Consider the following 18,450-nt stretch of genomic DNA (forward strand, 5'->3'; position numbering starts at 1 on the left):
AACAGTACCACATACCACCAAGAATAATGAGTCAGTAACCTTTCATTTCCAAAGCCTGTAGATTAGAAGATCCAAAAATCCAGAGGTGAGATAATTCCAAAAAAAAGAAAACTACAACAACCAAAAAAAAAAAAAAAAAAAAGACAAAACCACAGTAAAGGGAAAAAAACATTTCTGTAATTCTTTTAGGGGGGATACATAGCTTTCAATTGTATGAAGTTAAAGAAAAAAAAGATTGAAGAAGAACAAAACCAAAAACCTTTTATGAAAGATAAGACAAAAAGAAGATAGTCCATGTTGTCTTCTGCATGTCTGCTACTGTTCTCCAGACCATCTTGGCTTTGGTCCAGGACAAGAACAGCTAAGGAAGAAAAAAAATGATCTTTTTTTGCTCCAGTTGGACAAAAAAAAAAGAGGAAGGAAAAAAAGAAGAAAAAAAAAGAAGAAAAAGAAAAAAGAAGAAAAAGAAGAAGAAGAAAAAGGAGAAGAAGAAGAAGAAAAAGAAAAAAGAGGGACAAATGGTACGCTGTGACTGGGCTATGGCCAGGAGACCTGGATATGCTTTCTTTGAAGCATATCACAAATTAATTATTTATTATTTATTTAATTTTTTTTTAAATGAACAAATGAAAAGGGGAAAGGAAAAGGCAATGTGAAGAAAGAAATGTCACAATGAGAGTCACTGATCATAACCAAACAGGACGAAGGAAAAAAAAAATCAGATGATGGACATTTCCATGGTTTTTGTTTTGTTTTGTTTTTTCCTTAAGGAAAACAAAACAAAACCAAACCAAAAACAAGACAAAGATGAGAGGGATGAAAGGACAGAAAGAATGAGTAAGATCATTCTGTGAACGTTAGTTCAGCACTCTTACCTCTTATTGGTGTACCACCTGGGTGGATAATATGAATGCAAATAAGATTAGAAAGAAGAAGCATTAGTACGAGAAGAAGGAGGCTAGGGCTTTGGAAGAAGAATCAAATTAGATTTACAGAATTAAATAAGGTCTTAAGAGAAACTTGAATTACTATACTGTTAAAACAGGAATATATTAGATAGTATTATCAGGTTATAAAAGCAAGTTTCATTGTACCACAAAGGGCAAAAAGGCTATACTTGGCTGCACTGCCATTCTCAGAGTAGCATCTGAGCTCTTAGACGTTTGGTTATATAGGGTTAGATATGTATCAAATATGCCTCAAATACTTAAAGGAAACTTTACAAAACTGTACTTATGACATATTTTAGGAAAATATTGGAAATTCTATTTAAATATATATATATAGATCTATATATATATAAAAAGAGGATACACTAAAGTCTATCTCAAAACAAACACTGTAGTTTAGGCTGGATTATGGCATTTACTGTTCTAGATCTATGTGATACATGTGTACTGTTTCTTTTAGGTGTTGCTATGACTGATAGGACAACATTTCTGTGGAGGTGTGCGTGTGCGCCACTATAGGGATCTGGTGACTACACTGACTGTTAGTAAAATGCATGCCATGCATTTTAAGAATAATAACACTAATCATATAATAATTATCATAATCATAATCATAATATTCTGAATATGGAAATTAGTGGGGGGTGAAGTGCGCTTCAGAACTAAGCACTTACCAATAGATTCTGGAGATTTAAATACGGAGAGAAGAAAGACAGCATAAAAATATTATTATATTCCTTATAATTTGGTACAAAGTTTTCAGTTAAAGCTTTATATACTAAATCATCTATGTCACATGTGAAAAAATCTTAATTTACATTAACAGAAGGTTAATTTACACAGTTCTGCTGACAACAAGCAAAAAGTAGGTTAACAAGACGATTTAACATCACAGGACAGGTCAAAAGCTGAGAATTCTGGGAAGACACGTGATTAAACAACTTAGATTCTACAACGATATCTACATATCTACTACAATTGTCAAAGAAAAAAACTCATTATATCCCAATGATCAGTGATCTGATCTTATTTTGGGATAAGATTTAAACTTGATAAATTTAGAGGATTTTTTTGTGTTTTTTTTTTTTTCTCTTTTTTTTCTTTTGTTTTGCTTCATTTGTTTTGTTTTGTTTTTAATCTAAAGAGAGCAAAAGAATAAACTAGGGCAGGAGCAGAGTGAGAGAACTGCTAGGGAGGTGCAACGGGCAAAGAGAGAAAGAGAGCAGCAAAAGCTGGAATCTACACCAAAAGCAGACTTCTGTAGATCCAGAAAATATAGGATTCATAAAGCTTTAGCGTGGACGCACACTACTGTGGCTAAATGTGTTGGAAAAATGCTCAGCCAGCAAAAAAACCCCAACTTTGTTCCACAGATTACCCAGATTTCATTTCCTTTTTTTTTTTTTTTCAGGTATAAATCTGCATGGGAAGAAGTACTGTGCTTTATGTATTTGTGAGAGGAAAGAAGATGTGTCCAAACTGGCTAATCTTTGGTGAAGTCAAATGTGGAAAAGACAGCAATAAACACATTTTAGGTTTTAATTGAAGTGTCTAATGCAGGTTTTGGTTTTGATGAATATAACCATTGGCACTCCTTGCAATTTCTGAATGAAGTCCAATGTTGAAATAAATTTGTTAAAAAAAATTAAAAGGAAAGAAGAAAGAAAGAGGAGAAAATGGATCCATCAAGTACTGCAAAAAGCAGTAAAGAAAAAAATTATCAAAAAATACAGTCACAGCAGTGAGCAATATGGAGTAAACAGAAGCTGCAAAACACATAGAGACAGACTCTATAGAAAGCTGTGACAACATCACAGACATGGACAACACACCCAGTAACACAGAAAAGGAGAGGGGAAAGAGAAATTATTACCTATAAATAAAATTTTTTAAAAAAGAAAGAGAAAGAAAAGAAAGAAAAAGTGAGAGAGAACAACTCTGGGCGTCAGTGGAAACAGTAACAAGACCCTACCTGAGCGTAGCTGCTTGATGCGGCCATTGTTGTTGCTTGTGTCAACAGGTAAGAAATCTTTGAACCAAGTTATTTCAGGATCAGGATTGCCACTGGCTGCACATAACATGGTAGCTGTACGAGTTCGTTCAACCACCTTCAGCTGTGGGCCCATATCAATGGTTGGAAAACCTCGAGGAATTTGATCCTCTGAAAAAGAAACGTATAAATTGAGGGATTGCAGGTTAGTTGCACAGTACTGCATGGAAGGCCAAATCATCATCCTGCTTAACATTCCATTATCACCTAATTGTTTTTAAACAACAAAAAATTGTTCAAAATATTGTTACAAAAGAAAAAGTCCATTAAAGAATGGCTATAAACTTTATAATTATAAAATCAGATGAGATACACCACTTAGCATGCAATCATTGGACTCATACTATGGTACTATACAACACTGATGTCGCCCTGTTTAAGAGTCCTTACTATTTTATGTGAAATATCAAATTACCATGTCTACCTACAATAGGGAAAACTCCGTGTCTTCATACCAAAGAAGCACATATGGAGGGACGATCACACAGTATAAGATCCTGCCACTCAGAAGACCTAAGTTATGTTTCTTGCTTCTGTCAGTACTACTTATCTGCTGTTGCTCCTAACATCCATTGCCCCTGTGCTTTGATTTTCCATCTCACAGATGCACATGCTAGTGCTTTACTACTACAGGGAAATACTGTGAAGATTAATGCATTATATGACTGCAAAAAACTGAGAAATTCTAAATATTGGAGCTGTGTGCATAGTTAAAATGGCAGGACACTCATAACGATATTGACTACATACCACAGTGCCTATTAAAATACTCAGATACAGCCAAAAATCCTGATGCTAGTGTGGTTAATACTGAAATACTAAAAAATACTGTAGAAAAGTAATTTGCCTTCATAATGTGACACCTGCGAGCAAGTAACACTGGAAGCAGTGTGATCAGGTAATTTCTCCGAAATCAAGTTTGCATAGCTAAAACAACCTGTTTGAAATACACAATCTTTCCCACTGGAATGGCAAAGATATTTTTTTTTGCAAAATAATATTACTTCATTCAAAAATGAAAATGAAAAATAACCAAAGAAAGAGGATCAATACTAACTACATGCCACATATTATTAAATATATTGACTAGTCATTACTGACATGCAGCTGATTAGGGGATAAAACTAAGACGAGAAATTGTTCAACATTAACTGTGTTCAGTTAAGAAGTGTCGTATTTTCAAAGAGGCCAGATAAGTCTTCAGACTTTTCTGAAAAAATGTACAGCAAGCAAGTACGGCATACAGATCTTTGTAGTTCCTGGGGTGTAATGTTGCTCATGCTACTTAATTGCTTGCAATACAAGTATGTAACCATAGAATTAGAGAATGGTTTAGGACCTTAAAGGTCCTACATTCAACCCCTCTGCCATGGACAGGAACCTCTTCCACCAGACCAGGTTACTCAGAGATACATCCAACCTGATCTTGTATAAATTCAGGGATGGGGGACCCACAGCTCCTCTGAGAAACCTATTTCAGTGCCTCACCACCCTCAGAGTAAAGCTTTTCTTCCTAAGATCTAACCAAAACCACCTACCCTCGTTCAGCTCAGGGCAAATCTCCCATTTCCTATCCCTTTTGAAAAGCCGCTCTCCAGCGTTCTTGTACCCCTTAAGTGCTGGAAAGCTTAACAAGGTTTCCAGAGCTTTTGCTTTCGAGGCTGAACAGCCTCAACTCTCTCAGCTTTTCCTTGTACAAAAGGTATTCCAGACCTCTAATCAACTTGTGGCTCTCTATTGGACTTATTCCAACTGATCAAAGTCTTTCTTGTGTTGGAGTCCCCAGACCCGCATGCACTAGTCCAAGTGCCAGTCTCACAAAAAAAGGAATAGAGGTGTAAGAATATCTGTCAAGCTCCTGGACATGCCTCTTTTGATGCAGCCCAGGATGTGGTTGGCTCTCTGAGCTGCAAGTCTGCATTGCAGGGTTGTATCACAGGTTTCACCCACAAACAATCCTGTCTTTCCCCCCAGAGTAAGTCTTGATCCGTTTTCCACTAAGTCTGTATTGTTGTTTGGAATGACCCCAACACAGGTACAGAACTTTTCACTTAGCCTTGCTGCACTTCCTCAGGTTCCACCTCTCCAGCCTGTTAAGGTCAATCCATGTCCCTCAGTGTGTGACACCCACTGCACAGCTGGGTGTCATTGGAAAACTTGCTAAGGGAGCACTCAGTCCCACTGCCCATGTTTCTGACAAAGGTGCCAAGTAGCACTGGTCCCAGCACAAATCCCTGAGGATCCCCAGCTGTCACTAGTTTCTAACTAGATATTGAGCTGTTGACTGCAACTTTAGGAGTGCCATCATCCAGACAATTATTTATTCACTAAGAGTTCCACCTGTAAAAATTCATACCTCTCCAGTTTAGAGACAAGGATGACATTTGGGAGAGTGTCACATGCTCCACATGGATGATTTCTGCTCCCCTTCCTTGTCCACCACTACTGTGACGCAATCCTAGAAGGCCACCAAATTTGTCAGGCATGATTTGCCTTTAGTGAAGCCATGTTGGTTGTCACCAATTACCTAATTATTTTCAATGTCTCTTAGCATATTTTCCAGGAGGATCTGCTCCATGACCTCGCCAGGCACTGATGTGCCCGGTCTTCCTTATTTCCCTTTTTAAAAGTATGGTCATTCTTTCCCCTTTCCTGCTGGTGGGAATTTCACTGGACTGCCATGAGTTTTCAAATATGATGTGTAGTGGCTGAATTCTTTCATTCCAATACACTAGTCACAGGAGAGGTCCCTGTGTTTCCATGATGACAATTAAAGTCATAGACCTGCAGGCATCCACACATTTCTAATACCACCCATGCTGCATGTGTTAGCACGACGGGGTTTTAAGTTGCTCCCCACTGAAGCTGACTTGCTATCTGGTGTGGCTGGAATTTCTTGGCACTGTCCCTCAGGTGCTCTGCTCCTGACCTGCACACCCTCTCCAAGCTCTTTCTGGCTCAGACATCTAACCAGTATGTGTGGGATGGGATGTTGTCCCACACCTTATCACTGTTAAACCTGGTATCTCCCTCTCCTTTCATATCTGATTTAAACCCCTATTAATAAGCCCTGCTAGCCCTTGAATCCAAAACCAAAGAATCTTTTCTCCCTTTGAGAAAGCTGAATCTTGTGCCATCTACAGGCCATCCCATTATCAAACAAATCAACATTTTGGTGATGACTCCAGTTATGGAACCATGAAGGTTCATCTGTTTCTTTCAGTGTTAATACCTGCAACTGGAAGAACAGAGGAGAAATAATCTGCACCCAATTCACCAATAATCCCAGGGCCTTAGTAAAGTGAACACAACTGTTCAGAAAGCTTCTATGCCTCTTCAGAAGTAGGATTTCTACCCATCAGCTGATAAATATCTAATCATTCACCAGTCATAGGCTCTTCCCAAAGAAAGGTACGTTTAAAGTCTGTTTATGAAAGTCTTTGCTTTGGTATTAGCTGACAAGATCTGAACTGTGATACAGAACAGGATTTTTATGACCTTACCTTTCCCACTTGGCTTACATAGGAAACCCTGGAGTCCCTTTTGCAAACACCTAAGTGTACAACAAAGATAATTTATCTTGAATGTTAATAGGATGGAGTAGTAAAGAGCCACCCCTTCCTATTTTCAATAAGGGCAATTAAAATCACCCATCTGCCTTATGCATCTAATCTCCTTGAATGAATGCTTTTCATGAAATTTTCATGAGAAACATCACAATGTAACATTCAAATACCAGAACTGTTATATTTTTGACAGTTGTGGCTGGTATCCAACCTAGCTTTCAGGTAGCTGGCAATAAACCCAGATATTCAACATCAAATGGACCAGGGAAATAATGAAATTTCTAACTGGAGTGGTTATCACAGTGAATTTAGTTTTCAAGATGTGAATTACTTTTTTTTTTCCTCTAAGTTTATCCATGATTTGTATAACTGTCTTTACACTTTAGTGATACCAAGAATGACAGTTCACTGAACACTCTATGAAACAAAGCTGAGCATCAAATCATTGAATAACTGCATCTCAGCCACAGTAAAAGAAGAGCAACTATTAAAAAATGTTTATATATTGGTACTTCTACAATTTTACATGAGGTGGCCAGAAAAAAAAAATTTACCGATCATTAACATGCTCATTACGTTCTATAGTACATACCACCCTTCCCACACAATACTCAATTCCAGTCAATTAGTTTCCAATTCATCAACAATTTAAATCAGACTTGACCTTCTCAAAGCCATTTTGTACTGTCATTTTGAGAGGCCATTAAAGGTCAGATTTCTCTGTCCTTGTGGTTTAGTGACTTATACATGCAATATGTATTTTGTTTAGGATGACAGATACAAGTGATTTAGAAATAGGTCACATTCTTTGAATTTGTTCTGTGTCTTTATGGTGCTGAATTTCCTCACTGGCATTAAAAGAATGCATTTAGTACTGCACTAACATATTTTCCAATCGTTGCACGAACTTCACAAAATTTATTTTTCAGTGTATGATCTGAACAACGTAGAAAACAATTACAAAGTAATTAAAAAATTACCTTGCCTTGCTTTGTGTCATGGTTCTCAGTATTTCTCAACTCTGTATATTCCATAAGTTTGACACTGCTCACCCAAGGCACACAGAACTGACTCCAAACAGAAGCTGGAAGCCACTGCTCTGCTAGAGAGTTATGATCTTCTTGCCATTACTGAATCCTGGTGGGATGTGACTGGAGTGTGACTATCAATGGCTACAAGGCTTTCCAGAAGAGACAGGTGAGGAAAGAGAGAGGCAGACGTGTGGCCCTCTACATCAGGAGGTGGACTGAGTGTGAAGAGCTGTCTCTGAAGAACGGCCATGAGCAAGTCAAAAGCCTGTGGGGAATAATCAGGGACCGAGGCAACAAAGGGATGATTTTAAGTACAGATCCCTGATCAAAGGGACCCTATTGATGAAGCCTTCTTGCTCCAGCTACAGGCAGCACCATGCTCGCAGGCTCTGGTCCTGCTGGGGCACTTCATCCATTGGGAAAGCAGCATAGCAAGCTATAGGCAAGGAGACTCTTGGAAAGCATGAGGGATACCTTCTCAAGCCCAGGAACAGACAGCAGCCCTACCAGAGGGGATAAAATCCTGGATCTGATGGGCAGCAATGGAAGTGAGCTGGTTTTGAATGTTAAGATTGGAGGGAGTCTGGGCTGCAGTGATTGTGCACTGGTGGAGTTTGCAGTCCTGAGGGATATGGGCCAGACAAGGAACAAAGTTAGGCCCCTGAACTTTAGGAAAGCAGACTTCTAGCTCTTCAAGGAGACAGCCAGTGAGATCCACTCAGGGAAAAGGAAGTGGAACAGAGTTGGCAGATCTTTAAGGAAGTCATCCACAGAGTACAAGAGCTGGCAACCCTCAGGAGCGAGAAATTGGGCAAGGAAGGTAAGGGAACAGTAGGTCTGAGTTGGGATCTGCTGGTCAGACGGACGGAAAGAGGCAAATGCACAGGTAGCTGAAGCTAGGATGGGTGGCAGCCTAAGCAGAGCAGAGAGATGAAGTGTGGTTGTGTCAGGATGAGGTCAGGAAGGCCCAGGTGAAGCTGCAATTGCATCTGGCAAGGAACTGTTCAAGGTCAAGCTGGATAGGGATCTAAGCAACCTGGTCTCATGGAAGGTGTCCCTGTGCATTCCAGAGAGTTTGGAAATAGATGATCTTTACGATACCTTCCAACACAGGCCATTTTAGGATTCCATAATTCTATGTTCTCTCCTTGCTGCCAGTTTAGTAATTACTTTCCTTCCAAGAAACTTGATTGGAAAAAGCATTTGCATTCAGATTTCAATGTAAGTGTACCTAAAGCAAATGTAAAATACGTAATTTCACTTGTTGCATTTGTCCTAGAGGTGAGCTTGCCCTCATAAATGCAATGGTATTTAGGGTAGAAACTCAGTATTTTTGCACGAACAGTAATTTTGATAGAGTGGTATCTTGAAAATAACTACAAGTTAAAATTATGCTCTACCAAAAAAAGAAAAAAGAAACCATACTTATCTTCAAGTGTCATTGATAGAAGAAAGCGTAGCTGTGCCACAAGTATACACTATAAACTCTGTTCTGCTCATCATTTAACTCTATTTCCTCTCATCTTAAAGAAAAAAATGTGCTGTTGCAATTCCTTTTTAATTTTTTTTTTTAGTGATGTAATTATTTAATAATGTTTCAGGAATTTAACTTCCCAAGCGATGAAGGTGTACTGTCAAGACTACATATACACAAAAGCTGGATCCAAAGAAAGCAGATGATTTCAGTACAATGGCTTTGACCCTTGGTGGTAAACCCGCATGTCTAATACACAACACAGCTAGAAAAAGAGGAAGGCTAGGATTTGTGCCACAGTTTCTTAACATTTTGACTACTTTCAGATCATGTGTAGGCCCTGCTGGCAGCAAGAAGAGTGTTAGCTTTCAAAAACAGATTGAGTCTTGAAGTCTTAAATTTTGCATAGCTACCTTACTGAATCACTCTGGCAATCACCATCCTGTTTTAACAAGAAAGACTGAATAGTGTGAATAGTCTTCAGAGTTACAGTACAACATGATGATATTACTATGATACGGATATGAAGTACAAATGTGAAGTATCCAAAGCAGATTGTTATGACTTTGGTTTTGGATAACGGGCTATAGAAGCAAGGTAATAGCACCAGGACTCAAGGCCTGACAGTAATTAAGAAAACTGGCTAATATATGTGTTATGTATTTAATTTCACATTAACTGTTTTTCCCATTGAAACATCCATATTCCAGATTATGAATCTGGAGTTCATATTCATATGTAGAACAGAATATTAACCTGTAGTTAAATCTGGGTAATCTGCCTAACTAAAATACATACTTATAGTGTTTGACTGTGCCTCTCAAAAATTTTGCTTATGTAAACCATTTATTCTTATTGTGCAAATGGAAGGTGATTCTCTACTCTATTCAGGAAGTAAAGAAAGTGAATCTATTTCAAGATTCACTGATAGGTTTGCCACAGGCAAATTTTAGTCATTCTGCAGCTCACAGAATAAAAAGGCACACATGGAACATTCCCAGAATACATTATAGATACTGAAGATAAACTGCCACAATAAAGTTTATTATTTCAAAGAACAGTGTAAATAAAGCTTTTATTTTCACTATTCCAGATGGCAGCAGCATATAATTTGCACTGTTTTGACATCATGACCATATTATTCAAAATCATTCTTCTTCCTACTGAACTAAATGCAGGATTGAGAACAGTAAAATCAAAGAGACTAGGGGAGGAACTAAAATCACCATTTTGCAGTGAAGTTGGTATTCTGTACTATTATTGAAGAACAATGCATATAAAGGAGCTGAAAATAAAACCAGAGCCAATTCTAATTATACATAAAGATTAAATTGGATTTAAAAGACATAAAGCATCAGAGAAATGCCAGTTAATAAACATTATTCATACTGAAACACTTTCCGAGGCAAATTTTGGCAAATAGAAGTAATTATGAACACACAATAAATTACTTTGATGGATCCTTTGTTCAAAGTTGCTATATACAGATGGATACCTTTTTCTGAGTGATGCCGTACATCAGTAAGGCAGGGTAATGGCTACACTAGAATAATAGATGTCAGAATCAGCTGGGAGTTCTCTTTAATTTCACACAAGGATAGTGAATTAGACATTGATAAGATGATCAGCAAAAATTCAACATAAAAACAGCTGCCCATACCAGCCTATCAAAACCCATGAATTTCAAAGTATGTTCATATACTGAAGAGATGTGCAAAGCACATTTTGATGCAAAAGAAAACAAATTTGTTTAGTAGCTCTGTATGCAATTACCTTGCAAATTGCAAAGTAATGTCTATATAACAGAACATAGAGCCACTTAGACTGAATTATCATTTGTATGAATGTTGAAGCAGCAATTTCACATTGCATTAAGTCAGTTAACATTCATTGTTATTAGCATTTAGCTTTAAATAAGTTGTGTTTCAACAAATCAGTGCACTGAGCCGTTGAAATCAGATATCTTCATAAGGACATGAAAATGGAAAAAGGAATTTGCACCTTTCAGCAGTTCTCAAAATCTGTAAAATTGACTGCACAGAGAAAGCTTTTCCCAAAGAGACCTGTCTCACTCACAATGAAATACCACTCACTCTGCTTTAATGATGACTTTCTGAACAACAAGAATTAACATTTGTAGTCATCACTCATATGGAAACACAAGATTCAAAATCAGGGTTTATTCTCATATTTGTACACAGTGTCATAACTTAGAGCAGAGCATATCATTTGAACACCAACGTGCCCAAATTTGGTTATGATTGAACTTTTGGATGTCTGTCTTTTCTGTTCATTTGGAACGTAACAGGAGATACAAGAAGCTGCGTGCCAAAAACCCCCAAAAACAACAACCAAACAAACCACCACTACCACCAAACAAGGTAGGGAATCCAAGCATCCCTACCAGATGTCCCTTATCTAACACAAAGAGAGGAGTCAGAGTCTGAGATAATGAAACTAAGGCAGAGAATGTGGTGTTTTAAGAGCAGGGTATCATGTATTTAGGAAAACAAAAGCTAAACTTCTGAAACAAACAGGATACAGCATCCCGCATATTTCCATATGCTAATATTCACAAGGAAAATGCTATATATTTTGCACTGGTGAATAAAAGACAAGAGGACTACAAAGGGCGGCAATATGAATTTCCATGATTACCATTTCTGATTTAAGGCTTAGTTTCCAGACAGGGTAAGGATTTAGATTTCACTAAATCAGGGTTAAATTGGGGCTTGCCAAGAATCAAGATTAGGAAAACAAAAAAGCATGTTTGCTTTATCCAGTCAACATTTTTAACATAGTAGTATTTGTGCTTTTACATCCTCCTTACTTTTATTTGAAAAATAAAGGGGAAAGCAGTACAATGCAGGTAGTCTTTGCTTTAAGTTTCACTTTATCACATCACATACAGCTTTATGGTGAGGTAAATAATGAGATGAGCAGCAGGTTCATATATACACCAGAGCATACTTTTCATGTTAATAGCCTGAACTGTCCAAAGCATTCTGGACAATGTTTTTATGTCCAGAACACATTAAAGCATTCTTTTCCTTTTATTCCACTCCTTTATACTCTTTGATAAAATATCTATACTAGTAAATACATATGATATTTTCTATAAGTAGTTACCTTGTACTCATTCTTAAGTATAAAACAATAAATCTTTGCAATCAAGTTCCAACATCTCAGTTTGAGAATGAAGTAGAAACATCTTGTTTTCTTGTGTTCAAAACAGCAAGAGAGAAAAGAGGAAATAAGAGCAGTCTGTCAAAGGAGTTCTCAGACTGTACAGTCTGGCTCTCCCTCCTTTCTCGTCATGGTCATTTCTGTTACTGATGTTACACTGCTCTCAAGGAATTGTTTCCTCAATGCCATAATCTTCCAAAATGTTATTTAATGCAGCCTACGTACTCTGTAGCCTAAACTGTCAACTATAAACTATACTAACTGCATTAATGCCACAGCTGCAGAATTCAGCAACCTGACAAAGGAATTTGTCAAAACCATTAATTTCGCTGAAGTATTGTTTATAAAGGAGAACAACAGTATTTTCTGCATTTCTAGCTTGGAATCAAACTTGTACATTTTAGAAATGGGATATTTTCACTTTGGTAAGTGGTTAGAAAGATGCCTGAAAAGATGCACTGTTTAGCTCCATAAAAGGAAGAAATGAAGAATAAAGGTTATGGAATTGTATCCCTTGAGTTTTAACAAAAGATATTTCATTCAGGATGTACAAAGCATTTGCAGTACAGTGAATTAAACAATAAGTAGCGTCTGTGCATTTCTGGTGCCCAGCACAACAATACACCTGTACAGATTTAACAATTTGAACGTTCCTGCATCATTTCTATAAACAGCAAATGTAAGTACAAAAAAACCCCAACAGAAGTTCTATTATTGCTGAAGAGATGGAGAAAAAAGAGATATGTTGTCAGAACAGAAAAAGAACTTTGCCTTGAAATTCAGTACTATTCAGTGTTGTAATAATGTTACTCATACAAAATATGAACTGTTTTTCTACATCCAATGCAGCATTCATCTTCATTGGTCTGAAGAGCATGCTTACAACATTCACAATGCTTACATGATTACAGATTGCTAGTAAAAAGGAACAAACATGGTATGTTTGCTTGTTTTATTTTAGCCTTTCCACCACTATACACAGAGATCTGTCAATTAAGAAAACATTGGAAGATATAAGCCACAAAACAATGCCTTATATCATGTACTCTAATACAAATAAGCAAATGACAGAATCCAAAGTACTGGCAGAAGTTAAAACACATGGTATCTTTGAAACTGTATGACCCTTTAATAGAAGGAAGAAAATAGTTCCTTTATGAATGGACGGTTAAGTTCTTCTGATTGTTTGGCTATACAGGGAGTAGGTATGCCATGGACTTCACTCTTCATATGCCAGAATATGAGGGAGGAATCCTTCTCTCTACTTATGTGTGTGTCACCACTTTTGGCAACGTTTCCCTTCACAGATACGGACAAGATGCCTGTCTTCTGACAGGGGTCTGTTACAGAAGAACAGGTGTAGGAAAAAGAAGAGAAGGGGGTAGATATGAATTGCTTTTTTGTTTGGGGTGAGTTTCATCACTTTTTGTCCAGACAACAATGTTATAGGGGGAAAACCCTATTGACTTCTGATCTCGAAGGATGCAGAAGAGTTTTCTCTGTAGTAGACCACATTGCAGAAAATCCAGCTTTTCACAGTACTCTGGCAAGCTGAATAACCATTGCTGATGATAAACCTCTAATGAGCATGGAGTGTCACAGAACTTCACATTACCACTTTACAGTATACACATGGCTAAGGCAGTCAACATTTCAAGATTTTCATCTCATAAAGACTCAAAGATTCATGACATCAAGTTCACTATGTCACCCAAACCCAATGTTTAGAACTGTGGCCTGTGACTTTGAGTCCTACCAGAAATTTTGCTGCTGCCGTAAGATGAAGTAAGTGGTAATAGTCTGTGATTGAACATGCTTCACGATATAATAGTGAGTGCAGCTATTAGGAATGATAGATAATGTCTGTAGTCTGAGTTATTGTGTGGAAGAAAATGCTCGACACCCCAGCATGCTCTGAAGCACGGCAGAGGCCCTGCCTTGAGCTTGCAGAGAGGTGATGCAAGGCAGCACCCGCTCTCATCTGCTGGGAGTTTGCTCTGTCCTGTGCCCCTCCAACACATTTTTCACAATAATATTCCCACGGCCTTGAAAGAGGTATTGTGAATCACTGTGAGTCGAATGGAGTATACTCAAGCAGGCTCTCTGGGAGACTGAAGGAGAGAGATTACTTTAAACATGACACTTTCAGATTTGTCTAGCAACAACAGCTAATATTTCTCATGGATCTGCAAATTAGGAGTGATGTGGGAATTCATTCATAAGATGCTGAACACAGAATAATACCAGACTTACTCAGTTTTGCTGTAACTCTTGCAACAACTTACTTGACTAATTCTACCACAATTTGTATTGTCAGTAATTTGAAATAGGATCTTGGCTGGGCATATGAACATAGGATGTTAAAAATTGTTTTTTAAAAAGCTCCCTTATATGCTGAGACCAAGGTTTACACCTCTAAGCAAATCATAATTATTTTAACTACTTCTTCATTATTTTAAATAATCACAAAATTCAGTGCTACCTCTAAAAAAGGTAATGAAATCAAAATTGACAACGGGTGGCGTAAATTGAAATTTCTTAGTCTAGAGTCTGAGTGAATATATTTAAATTACAAAAGAAATGTGGTCCATAATATTTTTAAACATTTGCATAGTAAATATTAAACTGATTTTAGGTATAGTATAGACAAGCTTCTTGTTTTCACAGTTTCTGTTTCATTTTCTCACCAACTTCTATCCATCTAATAAAAGATCATCCATCATTTCTGATATTTTCAAATTATGAGCCTTGGTTGTTTTTAGTTGATTTTGTTTTGATTTTTTCTAATGTTCTGTAGAAGATATTTTTGCAAATGAAAATTATAATCATATTTTTTAACAAAAAACAGTGATGCTTTAGTTCCTCTGGAAGACTTCCCTGGTGTTTCCATAAAAACAAGTAGCTGTTTGGCATAGTTGGAAGTCATGGACCTAAAAGAAGGCTGGGATTATGTTTGAATAGTCCAGTGTGATTATCAGAAGGCCCAGGCAGGTGCGGGGTGGGTAGGGAAAGGGGAACAGAGAAAGAGCAGAACAAAGTTTCGTGTTATGTCAGTTACTCACAAATTCATCACAAACTATTTTGGGAAGAATAGTTAATGAAATCAAGCAGCTGTGGAGAGTCAGTTCCTGCCTTTGAGCAGACATAGTGTGACAGACTAAGCTTAGCTTAGCATTGCATATGTCAAGTACATCAAAACCAGTGTACTCACAAAAAACCTCCACACCAACTTTGTCAACAGACTTTACTTCTGATTAGTTGCATGAAAAAGGTACAAATGAAGAAAACCTTATGCTTGGTAACAGAAGATGGGAATGTGTCCAGTGGTGTTTTAAAAACTCAGTGGAAGGCCCTACACTTCAGAAGTAATGCAAGCAATTGACTGAGAGGGTCAGGGTTATATGTGCTGTCAATAGAACTGTTTCTTTTTGGATTTATTAGTAGTAACATCTGTCATCCATTTTACAATACAAAACTCATTTCTTTCAGAGGAAGGAGATTAAACTATTTTTCCTTTAGCCTGGAAAGGTAGGCACAAAGATTTTTATATGCACTCTTTAGAAGCAATTGGGAACAGGTCAGATGTTACAATAATTGAGAAATAATTTCTACCACTAACAAATACACAGTAAAAATAATCTCAGTCCACACAAAAATATTTCAGCATGCCAATATATTTTTTGTACCTGAAGAAGACTTAAAAATCAATCTGTGTGTACTTAGTAACTTTCTGCTTTTATTTGATTATGGCATTCTACGTTAAGTATTTGAGTATGTATCACTTTATATGATACAATACAAGCTGTTCCATTAAATTAAATGTAAGAGGGGTTCTATAAAGAAGGGTTAGTTGTTTTTTGCCTTTTTTTTTTACTTTCAGCTTCTTTGGCAAATGAGGAAAATATTTTGCCAATATATAGGTAGCTTTTTGTGTGTGTGTGTGTGTGTGTGTGTTCTTTCTTTAAATATTGTGCTTCTGGAAAATAGTTTTGTCTAAACTATTTATTCTGATGTATCCTAATGTTCATTCTTTCTGATTTTTAACCTTTAATATGATTCATTTTAGCCTTCATGATCTATTGCAGGTATATGTCCATAAACACTTTCATCTTCAAAGCCCCACCTTAAAGGACATCTCACTGTCCCTTAAAAACCCAGCAACAACTTCAAAGACCACCAGCAAGAAATTTGAGAAAAAAACAATCTTTCATTTTGGTCCTAAAATGTTTATGCTTCTCTATTATAAGTTAAGCCAACATTTTCTAATTCTCTAAATTTAGCAGCTGGCATTCCACAAAAGTTGGCATCATGGAGATGACAACCGCAGAAACATCACAAAGTTCTTGCCTGAACACACTGAAAATATCCCTCTGTACTAAAAAGTCTGAAAGACCTTGGAAATTATCAGTAAGTACCACACAAATCTCCATGACTGTTGCTGACCATGCTTTGCAGCTCAGACAGGAGGTAAGACTACAGGAGCTTCTACTACAAACTTAATTATTCAAAGAGAAACAAAACAATGTTTTTACAAGATTGAGCCTTCAAAAACCAACATGGAACATACTTAAATGTTTCTACCTGTTTTAAAGCAGCTTAACACAAACACTTTCTCACTAATAAAAATCTGAAAATGGTCTCAAAAAATTAACGACCACCACACACAGCACTCTTGAATTGTGCTAACATTTGGACAAAGTATCTTATTCCAGAAAAGGAGATAAGAAATCATTAGAAAAAATCTTATTTACATGCAAACAAGTAAAAGTGTATATCCATTATACATCATGTAATGTAGTATGAATGAAAACATGTAGTAAGGATAAATTAATTGATGCATATACAAGACCAATGTGTAACAGCACAAATTATGTGATTTCTTCTGACCACATCAGATTAGCTACAGAAGGTTTCTGAGAACTTTTTTCTTCCTACATTTTTCACTACAGGGTAAAAGCTCTTTCCAATTAAGGTTAAAAAAAATTAAATAGGTATTATTTATGTAACATAATTTTGTAAAGTGTTTCAAAAAACAGACTTATCCATTATAGTGGAAAATGACTACAGTTTGATCTTTATAGTTCCATAATATAGTTCCATAAAATTAGATTTTAAAAAATTTCAATAAATAATTTCCTATTTTCTACAATATTTAGTAATATTCAATATTTCACATTGAAAAAGATAATTCAGAATCCATTTTAAACATCATATAATAGTACAAATATCCTCCATATTTTCTAAATCTATGTATTCTGTTCAAAATAATAGTATGCAGAAAATTATTTCTTGATTGTCTTCCAATGGCTTTAAAGGTTTTTCATTACATAATTTGTCTAACTTAAAGATACTGAGTAGTCTCATTGAGGAAACTGACTGTAATGGAACTATTTACACACTTAAGCATATTGCCAAAACAACTGTCACATTTCCTAAATTCATTGCCATTTCATTTCATAAGTTATTGCATCTAATGTTTTCTTCCTACGCCAAAGCAAATCAGATAATTTACAAATTTTCCCACACACAGGACAAATATTACATTCTCTTTCTTTGTAAGTGAAGTCAACTTGCCTGTGTATCACTTGTCTGCCTGAGATTCATAAAGCACTATTTAGATTTCATGCAGAGTAAAATGAAAATTTAGACATGCATCATCAAGAATACTTCATTTTACTGTGATATTAGGAATAGATCTTATGATAAGCAAACAGAGCATTGTAGAGAAACAAATTATTATTTTCTTATATCAGGGAAAGGAGAAGGAAGCCACTTAGCATTTTTTCTTATCACTAGCTATCGAACTTCTTAGGGTCTGAACAGGCAGTCTTTTTTATGCAAGCAACAGTGAAAATTAGTTACTAGAAAACCAAGATAAAAGAGCAAAAAGAAATTTCCAAGTTGCTATTTTGGCAATGCAGGTGAACTAGCATACACACATGCAATAATTGTTGAAAGTTCCATGGGATTTTATCACCGTTCACGGCTAATAACTATGTTTTAGATCACAATAGGATGCTGAGGTAAACACTATTGAGTTTTTTGTACCAAAGTACTGAGTATTAGCTAAATGGTAAAATTACCAATTACCACTACTGCTTGTTCTAGTAGCTACATGTTGACAAGCCAACTATTTAGAGGTTGTAACACTGAAAGCTCACAGCTGGAGGTTGTAGGGAACTAAGGGAGCAAC

General features: G+C 36.5%; 1 protein-coding gene across 50 annotated transcripts in view; it reads right to left on the reverse strand.

Annotated features, from left to right (window-relative positions):
- Window positions 1-18,450, reverse strand: part of PTPRD (protein tyrosine phosphatase receptor type D) — a 1,216,292-nt gene that overhangs the window by 140,885 nt on the left and 1,056,957 nt on the right. For 27 of the 50 annotated variants that reach the window (XM_033085160.2, XM_033085157.2, XM_033085152.2 and 24 more), the window contains 3 exons: window positions 2,923-3,111; window positions 1,625-1,633; window positions 876-893 (listed from right to left, as the gene is read on the reverse strand). In XM_033085160.2, coding sequence (XP_032941051.1) covers window positions 876-893; window positions 1,625-1,633; window positions 2,923-3,111 — 216 coding nt within the window. The remainder of the gene's footprint in view (window positions 1-875; window positions 894-1,624; window positions 1,634-2,922; window positions 3,112-18,450) is intronic. The other 23 variants (XM_033085150.2, XM_033085149.2, XM_033085148.2 and 20 more) reach the window with 2 other exon arrangements.

The sequence above is a fragment of the Catharus ustulatus genome, chromosome Z (assembly GCF_009819885.2).
Source record: "Catharus ustulatus isolate bCatUst1 chromosome Z, bCatUst1.pri.v2, whole genome shotgun sequence".
Taxonomy (NCBI): Eukaryota; Metazoa; Chordata; class Aves; order Passeriformes; family Turdidae; genus Catharus; species Catharus ustulatus.